Source organism: Triturus cristatus, chromosome 1_2 (assembly GCF_964204655.1).
Source record: "Triturus cristatus chromosome 1_2, aTriCri1.1, whole genome shotgun sequence".
In the NCBI taxonomy this organism is placed as follows: Eukaryota; Metazoa; Chordata; class Amphibia; order Caudata; family Salamandridae; genus Triturus; species Triturus cristatus.
Window position 1 is genome coordinate 854680635 of NC_140580.1, and position 20525 is coordinate 854701159.

The 20525-nt window shown below is 47.6% G+C and overlaps 1 protein-coding gene across 14 annotated transcripts in view; it reads right to left on the bottom strand.

The window, feature by feature from the left end:
- The window catches only part of UBR4 (ubiquitin protein ligase E3 component n-recognin 4), a 1980383-nt gene that overhangs the window by 447300 nt on the left and 1512558 nt on the right, over positions 1-20525 (bottom strand). For all 14 annotated transcript variants that reach the window (XM_085609056.1, XM_085609055.1, XM_085609054.1 and 11 more), the window contains one exon: positions 7096-7174. In XM_085609056.1, coding sequence (XP_085465182.1) covers positions 7096-7174 — 79 coding nt within the window. The remainder of the gene's footprint in view (positions 1-7095; positions 7175-20525) is intronic.

Genomic DNA, 20525 nt, shown 5'->3' on the forward strand with positions numbered 1-20525 from the left:
TTGTCCGTGAACACCTGCACGACACTTCCCCTGACAGAGGGAAGGAAGGCTTTCAGTGCAAGCCGGATCGCTCTCAACTCCAACAGGTTGATGTGGAGACGAGACTCCGCCGGAGACCAGAGGCCTCTGATCTCCGCCTCTCCCATATGGCCACCCCATCCCAGGAGGGACGCATCCGTCACTACGACATGCTCCGGTTGGGGAAGGGAGAGGCTCTTGCCCTTGACCCACTCGCGGTCCGTGAGCCACCACTGCAACTGCTGTGCAGTACCCTCCGAGATCAAGACATGGTCGGACAGGTTGCCGTGATGCTGGGCCCACTGAAACTTCAGGTCCCACTGCAGAGCCCGCATGCGCCGCCTGGCGTGATGCACTAGTAGGATGCAGGAGGCCATCAGCCCCAGAAGCCGCAACACTAGCCTGACCGAAACCCGGGATAGAGGCCGAAAGATGGGAATCAGGGCCTGTATATCCCGGACCCGCTGTTCCGGAGGATGGACCCGGAACTGCGCCGAATCGAGAACCGCTCCGATGAAGAGGAGCTTCTGAGAGGGACTCAAGTGTGACTTCGGCACGTTGATGGAAAACCCCAGCAAATGCAGGAGATCCGCCGTAGTCTGGAGGTGGGAGACGACTGCCTGGGGCGAGCCCGCCTTCAACAACCAGTCGTCGAGATAGGGGAAGACTGGGACCCCTGATCTGCGCAGATGAGCTGCGACCACCGCCATCACTTTCGTGAACACCCGAGGGGCACTGGTGAGGCCGAAGGGGAGCACGGTAAACTGAAAGTGCTCTTGGCCCACCGTGAACCGCAGGTAACGCCGGTGGGCCGGCAGGACGGGGATATGGAAATATGCGTCCTGCAAGTCCAACGCTACCATCCAGTCTCCAGGGTCTAGGGCAGCTAAAACCTGAGCCAACGTGAGCATCTTGAACCTCTCCTTTCGGAGGAAGGCATTGACGTTCCGGAGGTCCAAGATAGGGCGCAGGCCCCCCTTGCCCTTCTTGGGAACCAGAAAGTAGTGGGAATAACAACCACGACCTACTTCTGGACTCGGAACGCGCTCGACGGCCCCCTTGGCCAAGAGAGCCGAAACTTCCTCGCGGAGAAGATCCAAATGATCCCCCGAGATACGGTGGTGCTGCGGTGGCATGGCTGGAGGGGTCGTCTCGAAGGGGAGGGAGTAGCCCCTTCGGACGATTTGCAGCACCCACCTGTCCGATGTTATGGACCGCCAGTGGGGCAGGTGATGGCGAACTCTGCCGCCCACTGGCGTGGTATGGGCCTGAAAGCTCGGACTAGGAAGGCTTTGAGGCGGATGCTGCCGGGGTGGATGTGGGCTGACCACGTCGGCCTCCATTTCCGCCACGGCGGAAGCCACGTCCGCGACCGCGCGCAGGTTGGTTCTGCGGCTGGTGGCTCTGCGGACGTGAGGAGGCGCCCCTTCCTTGGCCACGAAAGGGGCGAAAAGCGGAGGTGTGCGCCCGCGGAGCCGAGAGGCCCAAGGACTTGGCCGTAGCCCGGGAGTCCTTAAAGCGGTTCAGCGCACTGTCCGCCTTCTCACCAAACAGGCGAGTGCCATCAAAGGGCATGTCCATGAGGGTGTTCTGGACATCCCCGGAAAAGGACGTGGACCGCATCCAGGCGTGGCGGCGGAGCGCCACCGTGGTGGAAATCGCCCGACCTAGCGAGTCCGTGGTGTCAAGCCCACATCTTATGGCGTGCCGTGCTGCATCCCTCCCATCGGCCAGAGCCTGGGAAAGACGCGTCCGGACCTCCTCCGGACACAGGGGCAGCACGTCCTCCACCGTATCCCACAGAGAATGGGAATAACGGTCCAAGAGACAGGCGGTATTTAAAGACCGCAGGCCCAAACTAAGGGACGAGAACAGTTTCTTGCCAAACTGCTCGAGTCTCTTGGAATCCCGGTCCGGCGGAGCGGTCGGGAAGGAGGATTGGGAAGTAGAGGCCTGGATAACCAGACTCTCGGGGGTGGGGTGTTGGGACAGGAAGCTGGGGTCGCCCGGAGCAGGGCGGTGGCGCCTGGCAACGTTCCTATCCACAGGAGGAACTGTGGAGGGCTTGGACCAGGTGCCCTGCAGAACGTCAGTGAGGGCCTCGTTAAACGGCAGCAGAGGCTCAGTGGAGCTTGCTGAGGTTTGAAGCACCTCAGTGAGGATGTTGGTCCTCACAGCCACGGCAGGCAACTCGAGCCCAAGGGCCTCAGCCGCCTTGCGCAGCACCACAGAAAATGCTGCACCCTCCTCCGAAGCCACGGTCGGAGGAGAAGTGAATCCAGCGTCTGGCGAGGTGTCCAGCCCGCTGGCCTCCCCCAGCTCATCTGCCCAGTCCTGAGAAAGCTGTGACTGAACAGCCAGAGGGTCCTCGAACCCCTCCCAGTCGCCCCCTTCTTCCGATTCCTGATAAACAGGAGGAATGATCGGAACCGGACTGTAGAGATGGTAGGTCTCTAGCGGCGTCGGATGCGGCGTCGGCGGACGCCGTGCCGGCGTCGGGTCCGGATGAGGGCTAAACTGGGGCGTCGGCGTCACAGGCGTCGGCGTCGGCGGCGCCGGTGACGGCGTCGGTGGTTCAGGCGTCGGCGCCGGTGGAGGAGTGACAAGGTCAACCGGCGTCGACTGGGGCCCAGGCATGGGCCCCGCGGGGACCTGCGGCGTCGAGACCGGAGTCGTCGACGGCGCCGGGGCCGGAGCCGCCGGCACGCGAGGTCGCCCAGTCGAGCCCGCGGGGCCCGAAGGCGCGCCAGCGGGCGTCGACGGCGGGGCCAGGCTCCTCATGGCCGAGAGGAAGGCACTGATCTCCGCCGGCGCCGCGTCAGCCCCAGGGACCGGAAGGTATGGGGGCGGACGCGGCACCTGCGGCTCCGCCGGAGCCGCGGGGGTGGAACCACTTGGACCCTCGGCCGAGTCGCGCGACCGGCGAGGGGAGTCCGAAGAGCGATGTCGCCTCTTGGACTTCTTTGAGTGTTTGGACTTACCCGACGACTTGGAGCCAGACGATCGATGGTGGCGTCGGCTAGGGCTCCGCGAGCGATCCTTGGACCTCCTCCTGGACCGGGATCGCGCACGACGCGGAGCCGAGTGGCGAAGCTCGAGAAGCTTGCGGGACCGCTCCCGCCTAGCCTTCGAAGTCAGGGCCTGACAGTCGTTGCACGACTCCGCGTCGTGGTCGAGGCCTAAGCAATAGAGGCACCGGCGGTGGTGATCGGTCACCGACATCAGTCGATGACAGTCTTCACAAGCCTTGAACCCAGGCATCCTACCGGCACCAGATGTCGACAGACAGGGATCAAAAATGATCAAAAAGATTTAGTCAAAAAAGACTAAAAGGGGTAGCTCTCCCGGATCTGCGCTTACTGGCGCGGAAAAAAGAAGAACTGACGTCAGCGCGCGAGGGCGGCGTCTAAGTACTCCGACGACGTCATCCCGGCGCACGACGCCGACGACGGACGCGGAGCCGCAGACGACGCCTAGCGACGCGCAAGGGGTATTGCTGACGAAAAATCTTCCGGATCCAGTCTGACGCCTGGGGATATTCTAAGGTGAGGAATCTAACTAACGTGTTTCTTTCAGATAATAAAATCAATGCGGACCATTTTATTGTGGGGTATTGAATAAAAAGTAAACCCATCTTGATTTGGATGATTATAATGCCATAAATCTACCAACCCATGTTCAGAAAGCAAAGTACAGAGCGCCTTGTAAACTTGGGACTTCCGCCCGACATATGCACTATGCTTTGTAATGTCTAGCTGACTAGGGATATTAATGTTGAAGTCCCCACAAAAAATCAATGGGTGTGGCCATGTGGCTAATTCTAAATTTAGATCCCTCAGGACCTGCGGGTCATCTAAATTAGATGCATATATCGAACATACAGAGAGCGAACAATTGTTAACCAACAATTCTGCGACTAGCCATCTGCCTGAATTATCCTGCTTTATCCTTTTAACCCGCCCAGCCCCGGTTTTTAGAATAATAGCAACACCCCTGATGGTAGAAGTTTGTCGGGTGGAAGCCACTAAATCATAACCCAAGAATCTGAGATAGCCACGGCTACCCCAGGGAATATGGGTTTCCTGCAGGCAGATTAGGTCCACCTGCATCACCTGTAACATCTTATGAAAAATCCTACGCTTCAATCTAGGACCTCCCATTGATTATGATAAAGAGCGATACGTCTGACAGACAATTTGGGCATTTTATGAAATATGTTACTGCAGTCCATCCTGAAAAATAAGTGAGTTGACAACATCTTAAATGCATTTGAAATACTCCTACTAAAATCTGTATCACTAAATCTAGCCACCTCTTCTACCCACCACCACCACACCACCCAAAGGCCCCACCCTACCACCCTCCCCACCCCTGCTAAACCCACCCACCCACCCACCCGTTGCTCCCCCATACCCCTCTCCCCCCATTCGGAGCACAGGACCGGAGTCCTTGTGATGGTTGAGTAAGCGTCACCCCACACTGCTGGACCAGCAGTTTCTCCCTTACAGAAAGAGATGGGAATGATCCTGAATGTCATTAGCAAAAGAAAAAAGTTCAAGGGATCATATATACGAAACAGGTCATCCCCAAAGACCTAAAAGAGAAAAAAAAACCAATATAGGATGAGACCTGCCCCACAATTGCAAGTAAAAAAAAAAAAAAAATCCCTAAGACAATTCGGCTACATTGAATCCAAAAATTCCTTGGCGGATATCTCCGACAAAAATAACTTTGTCTGGCCCTTGAAAATCACTTTTAATTTTGCCGGAAAGAGCAAAAACGCCTGGGCCCCCTTCGCCTGAAACAAAGAGATTTGCTGGCGACGGTCAACTGTCTCTGCACAAAAGTCCGGACGGACAAAGAATTGACAACCCTTGGCAGACCGCTTTTTATTAGGTCTGGCTAGGTCAAATATGCGTTCACGGGCGAGAAAGTTATTAAAGCACACCAGAATGGCTCGAGGATAGGGATTATTGGCGCTAGCAGAGGACTGTTTTTTCTTGGTGAATGGGAAACAATGCACTCTCTGAATCTGAAGATTCCAGTCCCATTGGGTGACCTCTGGAAAAGCATCTGCGAAAAGCTCCACAATGAATTTTCGAACATCATCGCCCTCCTTGTTTTCCTCTATCCCCAAGACGCGCAAGTTATTCCTTCTGGCCCGGTTCTCAAGGTCGGAGAGTTTCCATAGAATATCTTTGCGCTGTTCTTTAACCTCCATGACTAGATCTTTCTGTGTAGCTGCGGCATCTTCGAGAGCTGAAATTCGTTCTTCAGCTTCTGCAACCCTTGCGGTGGTCTCAGCGGAGGACTTGACACGGCGCAGGGAATTCTGCATTTTGCGACGAACCCCTTGAGTACGCATGTTTTCTTGCCTTGTCGCTTCTCTGTGAGACATTATAGCACAATATATTGTTACCAAAGAGACCTCTTCCGGAATATCAAAAGAGTCCCCTCCACTATTGCCTGGGGCATCCTGCAGGTTGAGTTGAGGCTGATCCTCTCGGCAGTCGCCCTGTAGATTTTGCTCAATATACTTAAGAGATGTCTTAGACCCAGGGACCTTGCGCACCGTGTCTGCTATCATATCCTTTGAAGCCTCACTAAGTCGCCAGTCAGCCGCATCACTATCATTATCCGACCACTGAAGGTCAGGATCGTCCTCCTCCCCGGACACAGAATGGTCGGACACGGAATAGAACTGGTCTGTAGACTCACTGACCTCAGAGCCTCTAGCATTATGAGGTCGTTCTGTGGGCTGCTCCAGAGTAGCAGGCATAAGTATGTTAGGAGATTGAACTACATTACCCAGAATGCGCGGAGCCGGAGCAGATACAGCATTAGAAGGGCCTGGAGTCCGCATTGCTTCCTCTTGAGTATCATTTATTTTCATAAGTCCAGGTGGATCCCCAGGAGCGATTATATGCACAGAGCTTATCACATTATGAAGGGGTGGAATAGGTGGATATAAAGAAAAATTCTGTGAAATAGCAGAATTGACAACAACAGCCTCAGTATGAGGGAGCATTAAATCGTTAGACGCTTGCAGCTTTGCCCCCTCCTTACCGACCAAGCCGTTAGAAATCAGCGCAGCATCCCCCGGAGTAACAGCAGATAGACTGGCAGCTGCGTTTAGGATTGGAACCTTTTCTCTGGCTCCAAGCCTGTCAAACATCTCAGGCAGCGTCTGCCCCTTAACTGGCATCAGAGACACGGCGGCTGCAGCTGCAGGATTCAAAGAAGAAAGTTTGTCCATGCTCGGTACTCGGCCTTTCTGGCAAACCGTCCCAAAGCCTTTCGTGTCGATGTCCTGCGCATTGCGTGTAGAGCTGCGGGACTTCAAAGTGGCGGCCGCCGCTTTAGAGGCAACTTTCGGTGGCATCTTCGAAATCAAGGGGAAAGACTGAAGGAGGAACGCCAGACCTGGAGGGGAGGAGCTGCACCTGAGACGCCGACCACGGTGTGCGGAGGCTTGAGCGCTGAGCAGCCCGCCAGAACCACTGCAGCTTCGAAGATAGAGCAAGTCTGATAATAGCCAGGTGAGAGACGAGGGCCATAAGCTCGTATCGTTTTTCTTTCCGTTTATCTTCAATTTCGCCGTATATTAGCACTGCAGGGCAAAGCCATCATTCGGGGGTCTGTTGCGGTCCAGCAGAGCAAACGCTACCTCACTCGGCCGAGATCACGGCCGCCATCTTGCCCCCCGGTTTCTTGCCTTTTCTTTTAAAATGTTATCACTTTGTTTAACCTAAAAAGTTCAACTAGGCCTTAATATTCAGTAAGACACATTTCACTTAATAGGTAATTGTTCTCTTCTGAAAATATCTAATATATTTGTTGTTTTGGAAATTCTTTAAGATGAACCTAGAGAGAGATCAGTTGAAGAGTGAAGCAGATAACAAAACATTTACAGAATGCAGTAAGAAATGGTGACTTATCTAGAGAGTATTCAAAAGCTTTGAATGGGGATGAAAGAAAGGAGAGGTAGAAGAGCCAGAGTACAGAGGAGAAAAAAAGAACACTGGAAAGTTAATTGGAGAAGGGCACACACACAATTAGCTGAGAGAACAAACTCACTATCATCTTTGATGCAGAACTTCTGCCAGTTGACAGTGCGCTGGGAGGCAATCTCTGCACAGGCTTTCAGGTGCTCCATCTGAAATATAAACAGCTGTGAGTGGCAGTTTCTGCACCATGACCAGACCAATCACGCATTAAACTGTAGTGGCCTAGCACTTCACCAGTCTTGGAAATTAAAACTAAGCCTTAGAAACAGAAAAGTTACTTACCTCTGTTGACACACTTTCTGGTGGATACATTATCTACCTGCAGATTGCTTATCTTCAGACTATCCCTGGTGCTAGACTGGATCCAAAAACTTTTCATAAATCCTCTATACTGAGAGGTGGTGCAAGCAATGTGTTGGCACCGAAATCAACCATTGTGTAATGTCACCAAAGCCAAAAAGCACCAATCCCAGCACATAAACATCAGTTTCTCATCCATTTTTTCTGCATCAATAAGGTGAAAGGGACTAAAACGATATCATGCATGTAAAGGTGCAATGCAAAAAAACTCTTGGAACCTTATTAACAGTTGACCCTAACACACATGTTTATATACATGCATATACACACACACACACATATATATATATATATATATACACACACACACATATATATATACACACACACATATACACACACACACTTACATACACACACACACACACACACATATATATTCATTTCAGTGCTGTTTGCTACTTATCACTTCGAGACGGTTTCCTTTAAGAGACTTCATTTTGTGGCCCTGTTTTATTTATGTTTCAGTACTTGGCCCCGGTAGAATGGATTTAGAAAATCGATATACATATGATTATGTGCCCAAGTAAATTTAACATTTTATATGACTGCCACAGTGCACTATGGGAGTGGTAGTTCTGCGGTGAAATAAGCGTGCACCAGTTGGCTATCATTCATGACGGAATTTCACAGCCTGTGTTTAGTTTGGCCCCGGAGCACGAACACAATCACAATGTTCTTCTTCTACTGCTTGAGGCTCTAAACTGTGCAGGTTGCAAACAGATTTGGGAACATGCGAACATTTCTTCTTCCGTTCTGGACACGTCAAGCGCCGAGGGATTTATTTTCCAAGACTTTACTGAAACATTTCTTTTGGTTAAACATTGTCTCGTTGTTTTCAGGTGCTAAAATTACACAGCACGTTATTTTATTATGTGTTATCAGTTTTTAACAAATCTGGGCGATTAGATTTGAGAGATTGGCGTCGCAATGAATGGCTCAGAATGTTACCGTCTAAGCAGATAACATTTACTTTTGGGTATGCGTGCTCATTTATATGCATTTACATGCCTTTGAAATAGAAATTTGGTAATACATAAGCTGGTCCTGCATTGAGCAGCGATTTGTATAATACATTTCATTCTTGGCATTAAGTTTTATTTACAGCTACATCGCTTGGGTATATGGGCATTTTCAACATTGAAAAGTGCTGTTAGCAGTGCACGGTACCTATAGAATAGTACTCTTTATGTTTATCTATGCTTTGAATGGGAAGGGCAATATATGCTTACCCAGATTTGGCGCCAATTAGATTGATAAAAGGCAAAACGCGTCTCTCTAATCTCGGGGTCGAGGGAGACCCAAGAAAATAAAAAAAGCCGTATCCTGACAGCCTTATGCACATGCCTTCTTCCTTGGGAGCAGGACTTGGTATTCATATATATACATATATACATATATATATATATATATATATATATATATACACACACACACACATATATATATATATATTCACTGAAAAAACCATAGGTTTCAGGGGTGTTATAGTTAGCTGGACATTTCCCTCGTACAAAACCCTAGAAATTCCCCCGTTATAGTTAGTTCAGCTAGCTATAACTCACGCGCCCCCGCAATGCACTGGTGATGACGTCACATATTACATCACTCATGACATGGTCAGTGACATCACTGATTACATCACCTATGACATCTCAAATGACATCACTGATGACATCACTGATGACGTCATCCAGTGAGTCTGTGTTTCTTAAAGTTTTAATATGTTTAATATATATAGGAAAAGAACTATGGAAGAATGAGTGGGTGTACAAGTGTGTGAATGGATGGTTTTCTAGGTGTGTGACTGACTATAAGTGAGTCATTAAATGTATCTTACTGCAGACTAGTAACTAAACTGTGTGAATGTCTGTATCTGTCTGTTGGTGTACAAGTGGCTGCATGGTTTTGTGAATAGCTATACGAGTGTCTATATGGGTTATTGATTGGTTGTCTGAGTATCTGTATGGGTGCCTGAGTGTTTGTGTGGGTACCGTGTGTGTGACTCTGTCATTCTATGGGTGCATGGTTTTAAGAGTGCATCTGTGATGGACTGTATGGTTGGGTGAGTGTATGTATGGGTGTGTTAGTGATTGAATGTATATCTCAGTGGTACATGTGTGAGTAACTACATATGTGAAAGGCAGGGTATATGTGTGTAAGAGTATATAACTGAGTATATGTGAGTGTGTGTGATTGTGAGAGTGGCTGTATGGATGAGTGTGTGCTTGTATCAGTAATTGTATAAGAGCGTAAGAATGTGGTAGTATTTTTATGAGTAAGTGAACTTGTGTGTGTATAACTGTATAGGTGAGTAAATTGGAGTGTGATTAATTATTTGCATGATTGACTAGGTGTGTGAGTACGTCTATGGATGATTGGCGGTGTCTGAGTGTCTATATAGGTGTATAAATGTATATGATAGGCCTGTACTGAGTGACTATAAGTATGAGTGACACTACAGGTGAGTGAGTGGAGGTGTGTGTAGACCTAAGAGTCAAAGAGCGGGTATGTAATTATTGGTATTGGAGTATCTATGGTTTTGAGAATGGCCGTCTGAAATTTTGAGTCAGTGTATCAAAGGTTATATTAGGGTGTGAGAAGATGCACTAATTTATTACATGGATGATGTCATGAGTGATGTCATTTGAGATGTCATCCGTGATGTCACTGACCATGTCATGAGTGATGTAATATGTGAAGTCATCAGCACTGCATTGCGGGGGCGCGCGAGTTATAGTTAGCTGAACTAACTATAACGGGGGAATTTTTAGGGTTTTGTACAAGGGAAATGTCCAGCTAACTATAACACCCCTGAAACCTATGTTTTTTTCAGTTAATTTCTAAGGTTTTTTAGATGCCAATTCCTAACTATAACAAGCATGAAACATATGGTTTTTTCAGTGAATTTCAAAGGTTTTTAAAATGCTAATTCCTATCTATAATTTATCTCTAAAGCTATGATGCTTAATGACTTTCATTGAATTTCTAAATGTTTCAATTTCAGTGCGTCAATTCCTTTAATTATGTTTATTTAAAATAGTTTATCACCTTTTTTTAAACTTATTTTTTCAATTAATTCATTTAAAAATTAAAAAATATTAGTTTTTATTGGTTTTTTAAAAAAAGTTAATGTTTTAAAATATATTTTTTGAAAATATTTTTTTAACTATATTTTCAAAACTGTATTTTTTATTTATTTTTCCATTTTTTTGGCATTCGCGCACCCTATGCGCACCGTTCTCAACCCCTACGCGCAAGCATCTGCGTACGTTATGCGTTGGGTACGTGTTTGGTGCGCGATTGCAATGCGACCGATACGCGACTCCAAGCCTATACGCGACACGTACGATGCTTGTTACGCGACGCTTCCGCGATGCGTCATGTGCGTGCAAGACGCGGTGGGTGCGCGAATCCCGCGAAATAATTAACATTTGAAAAAACATATATATGTATTTTATGTGAATATCAATTGAAGACAAACTGTAAACTAGTCATGAAAGTAATATATTTTTACATCTAATCCTATATTCTTTTCTTCCAAAACTTTCAGTTTTTTTCCCTTGGATCCGCGCACACAACTCGTTAGGAACCGCGCACCCAACGCAAGAGAAACCGTGCACCCAACGAGTTAGGATGCGCGACTCCTAATTTTACAGTGAAAAAAAAAATAGCCCCTATCACTAATTTTAATTATCCCCAGGGACCCCATCCCCCGGGGCTTATAAAAACACGTCGGGGACCGTGGGGGGAGCCCCAACGCCCCAGTCCTTCTGGGACCCGCTAAGCAACACTAGAGGGTCAGAGTATTTCTACCCTGCCCCCTTTATATGTTCTAAACACTTATTCCCCTTACTTCTTCAGCCTCGCTTCTACCGAGGCACAAAATGGCTGCCAACAGTTCCTGGTTTCGAATGTAGACAGACACTTGACAGCCAATTAGCATTCAGCGCGTGATCGGGAGGGTGCGCATAGGGTGCGCTTAGAGTGCGCGGATCCTCCAAGGCCATAGATATATCTATCTTTTTTAGTCTAATTTTCTCAGGAACTACTGAACAGATTTACACCATTTATGCAACAGCCACGAGTCTGAACTGAAGACTACCTCTTTGCCAAATTTGGTGTAATTCCGTTCAGCAGTTCGGGCTGTAGCTGCGTCAACAGGTAGTTATAGTTAGGATCTATTTTCCATAGGAAATCTGCAACATTATATTCCCAATAAGTCTGGCGCCGGTTGACGAATCTTCGCAAAATTTTCCAAACTTTTGGCCAGCTCCGGTCCGCTCCTATCCTGAAAGTTTCGGGGTGATTCGTCAAGAGGGGGCTGAGAAAAAAGGGGGGTCCCAAAATGCGTTTTCCCCATGCAATTTCCCATAGGACCTTTTGACGCAGCTACAGCCCGAACTGCTGAACAGAATTACACCAAATTTGGCAAAAAAGTAGTCCTCAGTTCAGACTCTTGCCTTTTGCTTAAATGGTGTAAATCCTTTCAGTAGTTCCTGAGAAAATTAGAGTTAAAAGTACATATATATCTATGGCCTCGGAGGATCCGCGCACCCTATGCGCACCCTCTGCGAACCGTGCGCGCACCCTCCCGATCACGAGCTGAATGCTAATTGGATATCAAGTGTCTGTCAACATTCAAAACCAGGAACTGTTGGCAGCCATTTTGTGCCTCGGTAGAAGCGAGGCTGAAGTAGTAAGGGAAATAAGTATGTGAAAGATGTAAAGGGGGCAGGGTAGAAATACTCTGACCCTCTAGTGTTGCTTAAAGGGTCCCAGAAGGACTCCCAGGGCCACTTTTTTTTTTCTTTTCTTTTTAAAACAGCAAAATGTGTACAGGGTGCACGGAGCCGTCCGTAAAAAAAAAATAAAAAAATAAAAATGAAGCTCGGGCTTTCGCGCTTCCTTAATAATTAGCCCCCGGGGTGCTAAATCCCGGGGGCATAATGCGTAAAAAATTCAAAGGGGGGCCCCCCCCAGCCCCGGGGACCGCTACCCCTCCGGGGCTAGAAAATACATAGGGTGGGGGGCTGAACGGCCCCCCCAAGCCCCAGGAACCACCACCCCGGGGCTTTATTTATTGAGGGAGGTGGCTGCGTGGCCCCCCTTCTGGAGCCTTCGAGGGCCCTGGGGACCGCCACCAACCAGGGCCGGCTCCTACAGTGAACTGGGGTGCCCACCCCCAAGACACTGTTTCCTATGAGAGGGCGGGAGTCTATCGCCCTCCCATAGCAAACTTAGTTTGGATTTTGAAAGAGAGCAGGGAAACCTGCTCTCTCTTTCAAAATCCAAACCATGTTGCTTTTCCACACGGGGAGCTGCATGTCAGCAGCTCCCCATGTGGAAAAGCAATGCCGGCTCCCGAAGGACGCAGGGAGCCGGCTGGGACCGTGGGGGCGTTGGGGTTCCCTCCACAATCCCCAACGTGTTTTTATAAGCCCCGGGGAATGGGGTCCCCGGGGATAATAAAAATTAGTGATAGGGGCTAATTTTTTTTTTTTACGGTAAAATTAGGAGCCGCGCATCCTAACGCATTGGGTGCACGATTTCTCTCGCGTAGGGTGCGCGGTTCCTAACGCGTTAGGTGCGCGACTCCAAGGAAAAAAAACTGAAAATTTTGGGAGATAAACATCAAGCTTAAGTGTTTTGTTCTTGAGTGGCTCTAAAAAGAGTTTAGATTATGGCTTCAATTAATATTTACATGAAATACATATATATATATATTTTTTGACATTTAAAATATTTCGCTGGATTCGTGCACCCACCGCGTCAAACATGCACATGACGTTTCGCTGAAGCGTACGAGCGTCGCGTAACGTACGCGTACCAGTTGCATAGCAATCGCGCATGAAAATACGTACCCAACGCATACCATACGCGGATCCTACACTACAATCGTAAAATGGCGACTATGTTTCACGCAGGGATCGAGAAAGGTGCGCATAGGGTGCGCGAATCAAAAAAAAATTGTAAAGCAAAAAAAAAAAAAGTATTAAAAATATAGTTGAAAAAATATTTTAAAATATATACAAAAAAGGTTACAAAAATTTACACTTTTTTTAATCATTAAAAACAAATAATATTTTTTATTTTTTAAAAGAATTGAAAAAAAACCTAAAAAATGGTGAAAAACAATATAAAAACAAAGGAATTGAAACACTGAAATATAAAGATTTAGAATCCTATGAAAATCATTAAACATCATAGCTTTAGAGATAAGTTATAGATAGGAAATAGCATTTAAAAAACCTTTGAAATTCACTGAAAAAACCAAAGGTTTCAGGCACGTTATAGTTAGGAATTAGCATTTAAAAAACCTTAGAAATTCACGCACCTACAAAATCATCCATTCACACACTTATACACTCACTCATTCTTCAATATGCCTTTCCCTATATATAATAAACATATTTAAAGTTTATAGAAACACACAGACACTGGATGATGTCATTTGAGATGTCATCAGTGATGTCACTGACCATGTCATGAGTGATGTAATATGTGACGTCATCAGCAGTGCATTGCGGGGGCGCGAGTTATAGTTAGCTGAACTAACTATAACGGGGGAATTTCTAGGGTTTTGTACGAGGGAAATGTCCAGCTAACTATAACGCCCCTGAAACCTATGGTTTTTTCAGTGAATATATATATATATATATATATATATATATATATATATATATATATATATATATATATATATATATTCACTGAAAAAACCATAGGTTTCACACACGTTATAGTTGGGAATTAGCATTTAAAAAACCTTGCAAATTCACTTAAAAAACCATAGGTTTCACACATGTTATAGTTAGCTGGGCATTTTCCTTGTGAAAAACCAATGAAATTCCCCCGTTATAGTTAGTGCAGGCAACTATAAATCACGCGACCGTAATCCGCTGCTGATGACGTCAGATATTACATCACTGTATTTACACATTTATATACCCATGTCTTCTTCCTTTTTTTTTTTAGCTATACATATATATATTTTTTTTTTTTCAGAAAGACACATATGTCATCAGTGATGTAAGGGAATGTCCATCAATGTGTTCTGGACATCCCCCGAAAAGCCAGTGGACCTCATCCAGGTGTAGCTACGGAGCGCTTCGGACGTTGAAATGGTCCTGCCCAGCGTCTCGGCGGTGTCCAGCCCACAACAGATCGTAAACTTTGCTGCATCTCTCCCAGCAGCAACAGACTGGGAGAGCACGGCCCGGGCCTCCTCCAGACACTGAGGCAGCACTTGCGCCACCGTATCCCACACTGAGTGCGATTAACGGCCCAAGAGACATGCTGTGTTTACGGACCGCAGTCGTAAGCTGGCGGAAGAGAACATTTTCTTCCCAAGATGTTCCAGCTTCTTAGATTCCCTTGCCGGTGGAGCGGTAGGGAAGGCGATTTTGGAGGTGGAGGCTTGGACCACTAAGCTCTCCGAGGTGGGGTGTTGGGAGAGGAAAGTGGGGTCGCCCGGACCCGGGTGGTGGCGTCGGGCGATCAGCCTGTCCACGGGAGCCCCCGTGTTGGGCCAGGACCAGGTGCCCGAATGGATGTTGGTGAGGGCCACATTAAACGGAAGCAGGGGCTTCGAAGAGCTCGCCGCCGGTTGAAGCACCTCAGTCAGGAGGTTAGTCCTGACAGCCACCGTAGGAAGCTCGAGGTTGAGAGCCTCAGCCACCCTAAGCAACACGACAGCGTATGACGCTCCCTACTCCGTAGCCACAGTAGGAGGACACAACATAAGAAGGTTGGGTGAAGTGTCAAGACCACTGGCATCCCCAGTTCCTCTCGCCAGTCCTGTTCAGACCCTAGCTGGTCAGTTAAAGGGTCACCTGACCCCTCCCAGTCCTCTTCATCATCCTCTGGGTGCCACTGTTGTAAAGGGATCCCAGGAGTTAACAGGGGCCTGAAAACCCAACCCGCCGCCAGATCTGGCATCAGTCGACGCATGTTCAGAGCCGCGTCCACGTCGGGAAGGAGGCTGGGGTAGACGCCGGCCGGGGTCAACCGACGCCATTCCGGATCCAGGCCTAGATCCAAGGGGGGCCAGTGGCGCTGGAGCCCCCGGCAGCGAAGACCTAGGCCCCCCAACCGAGTGCGCGGGGCCCGAAGGCGCGCCGGCGTGGTCGGTCTGCCCAAAGATGGCATGCATCGTCTCGTAGAACGTACGAAGCTGGGCGGGTGTTGCTCCGGGAAAGGGAGGGAAGCCGCGGGAGTGGCACCACCAGCACGCCTCGTCCGACCAACTAGGAGAAGGCGAAGAGCGACGATGCTTCTTCTAATTCTTATGCTTTGACTTACCCGACCCGAGTGCGAAGACTTCGAGGCAGACTGATGGTGGCTCCGCGACCGATCCCTCGACCATCCTCTCGACCGGGACCTTGAACGGCACAGAGCAGACTGCCGTCGTTCAAGCAGCTTTCGGGACTGCTACCGCAAAGCCTTCGGCATCAACAACTGACGTTCGGAGCACGACTTGGGGTCATGGTCGCGCTACAGGCAAAAGAGGGACACGCAGTGTGGATCCGGCACTGACATTAATCGGGTACAGGAACCGCAGGCCTTAAAACCGAACAGCCCTCGTGCACCTATTCAGAGTCGGAGACTCAAAACAAGACGTCGACAAAAGTAGAGAAAAACTTAGTCAAAAAATGACTGAGGTACCGCTCTTCCCTGATCTGCACTGGCTGGCGCGGAAAAAAGAAATAACAGACGTCAGCGTGCAAGGGCGGCGTCTAAGTAGCTGCCACGACGACATTCCGGCGACCACGATGCAGACGACGGATGCGGAGCCGACCGATGCCACCTTCCGACTCGCAGAGGTACTGCTGACGAAAAAACTTTCCGGATCCAGTCTGACGCCTGGGGGTAATTCTAAGGTAAGGACTCTATAACTAACGTGTTTCTTTCTTATGTACCAGGGCAGTTATTAAAATAAGACATAAAAAGACCATAAAAACCATAACAAGAACTATTTAAACAAATACATTCTCCTAAAACCATATTTACAAAAAAGTTAAATAAAGATATGACTTGTTTTTAAAAGCAAATACCATGATAATTCAGCTTATAAAATTCATCAGATAAAATGATTATACATTTAATAAAATAAGGTGCAAATTCAGCTAGACAAAAAGCGTCTTCCTTCTAATTATTATAGCACCTGAGAGGAAGCTAGCAACTCCAAGGCAAAGCATGGATGAGGAAAGCATCTGCAGGTATAATAAAGTTGGCCTTGCTTGGACAAAAGGACATGAACTCAATAATGGAAGGATATATTTTCCCTGCACGGAGACAGAGATACAGTTCACAGGAAAAACAAACATTGGCATAGCCAATAGGTATCGTATTTGAGACCTTATAATAATTTAGCCATGCAACAGTTGATATTGTTGCACCAAGGATATTGTACTGCATAACTAAATACTTCCAAGGTCCCAAAGGCGAGACCTATTGACTATGCCAATGCTTGTTTCATATGTGGTCACCCTGATTTCCTCTGTTATGCACTGATTACGCTTAGGCCTCATTCCTTGAGGCTAAGTTGCACAATGGTCTGAAAAGTGAGGCTTATTAGACGTTAGGGGAGATGCCATTGCCACCAGAGGTGGGTACTGCAAGGGTACCTGTTGGGTGCTGCTGGTGGCAAAGACGTGGGACGGTGCTGACCCATAACATGTCCGAGAGCGAAGTAGTGGATACAGAGAGCCTGGGTTTTCCACCTTGTGAACTCGTTCTTCTAGCTCAAAGGAAGATCATTAACTTTTGGTTGCCCCATTTTGGTGCTAGAGCCCTCTAAAGCATCAAACCCCACTGGACACTGATGTACTCTGTCTCTGGCATACTCATAGTGTTAGGGCCAGGAAGCATCAGGTGGCTTTCAAAGACACATTAAGGTGATATTCAAAGCAGCCATTTGGGTTACACTGCATGTTTTCTGCAAGCACTATGTACATTGGGTGTATGCCCTGGAGCTGAAGCAGTTTGACCAAAACAGGCCCAAGAACATGTTTGACTCAGTTTTACTGTATCTTTTGCATTCTTAGCACTTCACCTGGGTGTCTATGACTAAATTTTGGGAATTTGCAAAGTTTTGTCGGGTTTAGCCTGCAAAACGTTTGTAAATTAAATTTGCACATGTGCAAACGTACTTGTGTAAATTTGCTCTGGCAAAAAATGTCGGTTTGGATCTGGACAGGAACTAAGTAGTGAGGGGCTGGGTTAGTGCTGAGGGATGGCAATGTTAAGCTGGGGTCATGTCGGTGAAGGGATGGCTGTGGGGTGATGTGAAAAAGGCTACTGCTAGGGAGCAGGGTGAACACATAGCCTTTCTTCTCGGTTTTATACAGCGTGCAAGCTTGACCGAAGGACATTAGAGCGCTTTACATGTGCACCACATTGCTCTTTTTTTTTTTTTAGATTAATCACAAGCAGATTAAGCGGTTTGTCCACAGTCACGTAATGTTGAGCCAAAAACACGCGAACCTGGATCCCCAGTGATAAAGCAGTGCTTAATTTGTGCCAGTGTTTGCCGGTTCTTGGCACTGGAGAGCACCGGTACTTACAGCAGAATGCTACTCGCCGAAAAGCGCTTCAATACCTCTTTAGGCGTAGTAAGCAAGATATATATATATATACACACACACACACGATTACAATTATCTGTAAGCACCCGTTTATTAGAATGGCGCTGTGTGTGTATTTTGAAGCAATGTTCATCCGTGTGGCATTTAAGTATTTAATCTATGTTTAAAAAATGATAAAACTTGGGCTTAAAGCTGCAGTTTGAAGTTACACGCGGGTTGTGCCAGCTACAGCTGACCCGTGTGTAATACCTTAGGCACTGGAACTTATGTGATTTTACTAATTAAACACGGAGCTCCGGCCGTTATGCCACGTCATGTCCCCCCACTCCCCTCCGGGTGAACAGTTGGGCTTGTGGGTGTGTATCTGTTGGAGCGTGTAGGGATAGGCTGTACCTAGATGATAGATTGGTTGCGCAAAACGTGAGTGTATTGCCATGAAGAGGCGTGGGAGAGCTCACCTGCAGGGACCATAAAGTGAGGCAGGGAGCGCCACCACCTAACTGTGGAAACATCACTGTTGAGGTGGTTACACTACACAAACATTTACTGTCTGCATAAGGGGCAGCGTTAGGGTTGCACAAAGCACTATACAAACGCCATAAAAACTTTACAGCAAATGCACACGATTCTACCACATGGTACGATAGTGAACTGATCCGTGAGACACTTGTGAAAATCCCATCACGTGACCGTATCTGCCTATTGCTATAACCCGTAGATGGGACAATTTTAAGTCTATAGTTAGGCCAGTAGAAGTCGTTTTTTAAAAAGATTAAATGCACTTAAAGCATCTCACCGAACAGGTTATTGTACAACGTGCTCTTGATTAACCCCTTGTGTGCCCCGCCCTTTCCCCGCCCTGTGCCGGGCGTTGAATTAGCGAGCGGGGTTCATGACGAGATAGTCTCGTCATGGGCACAGCGCAACCGCGGCCCATGACGAGACCAACTCGTCATGGGCACTCAAGGGGTTAATGCTTGCATTTTTATAAATTGTTTTATTATTGTGCGGGCTGTTCCACCCGAGATTCGTGTGGTATTTGGCAGGGGAGAGGGTGCACGCGCCGAGGAAAGAGGAACAAACAGGGAAAGAGCACGAGTCCTATCGACTGGCCTGTTTCTATTTTACAGTGTTCTGCTTGTGGCGTTAAAAATATATACAAAAGACATTTAGTACCTGGATAGATCAGATCCCTAGGGTAAAAAAAACTCAGAATCTCGGAGCCTTACTTTTCATTGTGTGATCTTGAGCGCATACCAGCCTACTGTGTATGAGGCACTAAAAAGGACCTGGAGGTATCAGATGTACAGGGTGTGAAAATCATAACAAGTGCTGTTGACAGAAAACAGAGTGAATGCGACGCGAAACCTTTGAAGCAGGAAGCAGAACGAGGTTGGCGCGAAAGTGAAAGTGCAGCATTTGTAGCAAAAGTGCCACAAGGTTTTCCCTTAAGGGCAAACAAGGAAAAACGCGAGCGCCATCTGTTTCCAATTAACGCGAACACGATAATTGGAAACAGATGGCATAGATGCTGGCTCCAGAGCATCCTAGGCCAGGGAACAAAGAAGGAGGGAGAATCACCCGCCTTGAACCAATTGTGTGCTGTCTTTTTAAGAAAGACGCACGCACAGGCCAATTGTAGGTTAATAAAACTTTTAAAAAGCACACGCACAAGCGTGTGTTTAGAGCCCAAAAACCCTTACTAAATGCCTTGTACAGCATCGCATGCGCGCTGGCTCAGGCGAGACCTAAAAAAGTGCAAAGTATCCTCACAGCTGTCATTTTCTTTTCTACTGTTTTTACTGTAAAATTTGATAACGTCTAAAGTAGTTACCTGATTCTGATGATCTTCTCAAAAATTATATAAAAATATGTTATTTTTTCTACAATGGTCTCAAGTTTCTTCTTGAGTGTGTCTCATTTATTGACACTGTGTCTACAACAAATGCTTAACACTACCCTCTGATAAGCCCAATCTTCTCACCCACACTACCACGCTGGAAGAATTTGGGATTATTAATATAAGCCCTTTAAACCAATAAGGGTCTTCTAGACTTTCTAAATAGTGTGCCTCATTTTGGTGCACTACATAAAAAGCCAGGTTCCTACAGGCGGGAGCCCAGAGCCACATTCCAATCCATGGGGAGGGGAACCTGTGAAAGAAGTTTGACCCCGCCCCCCCCAAGGCTGAGATGTGCTTTGTCTGTAGCCAGCCAGGGCACAAGAGGGTAGATGCAATAAGCACCAAAAAAACACCCACTGGTGACCATACCAGGGAAAGGCTAGTGTAAGGATGGGGGTGGGAGCTGTCCCCGGAGACACTAAGGCCGCCTTGATGTCCATGGGTGGGGGGGAACAATGAACCTTTGGCCCACTCTTCATAAGAGCACAAAAGGCCCTGGGGTAAAGTCAAGGGATCATGAAACCTGAAACAATGGACAAAGATCCTCAGAGTCAAGAGAAGGGGCAGGGAGGCTGGCAACCTACTTTCTGAGAGTCCATAGGCCCAGAAGAAGCCTAACCCTACGGGGGAGGACCTAATTCCTGAAGA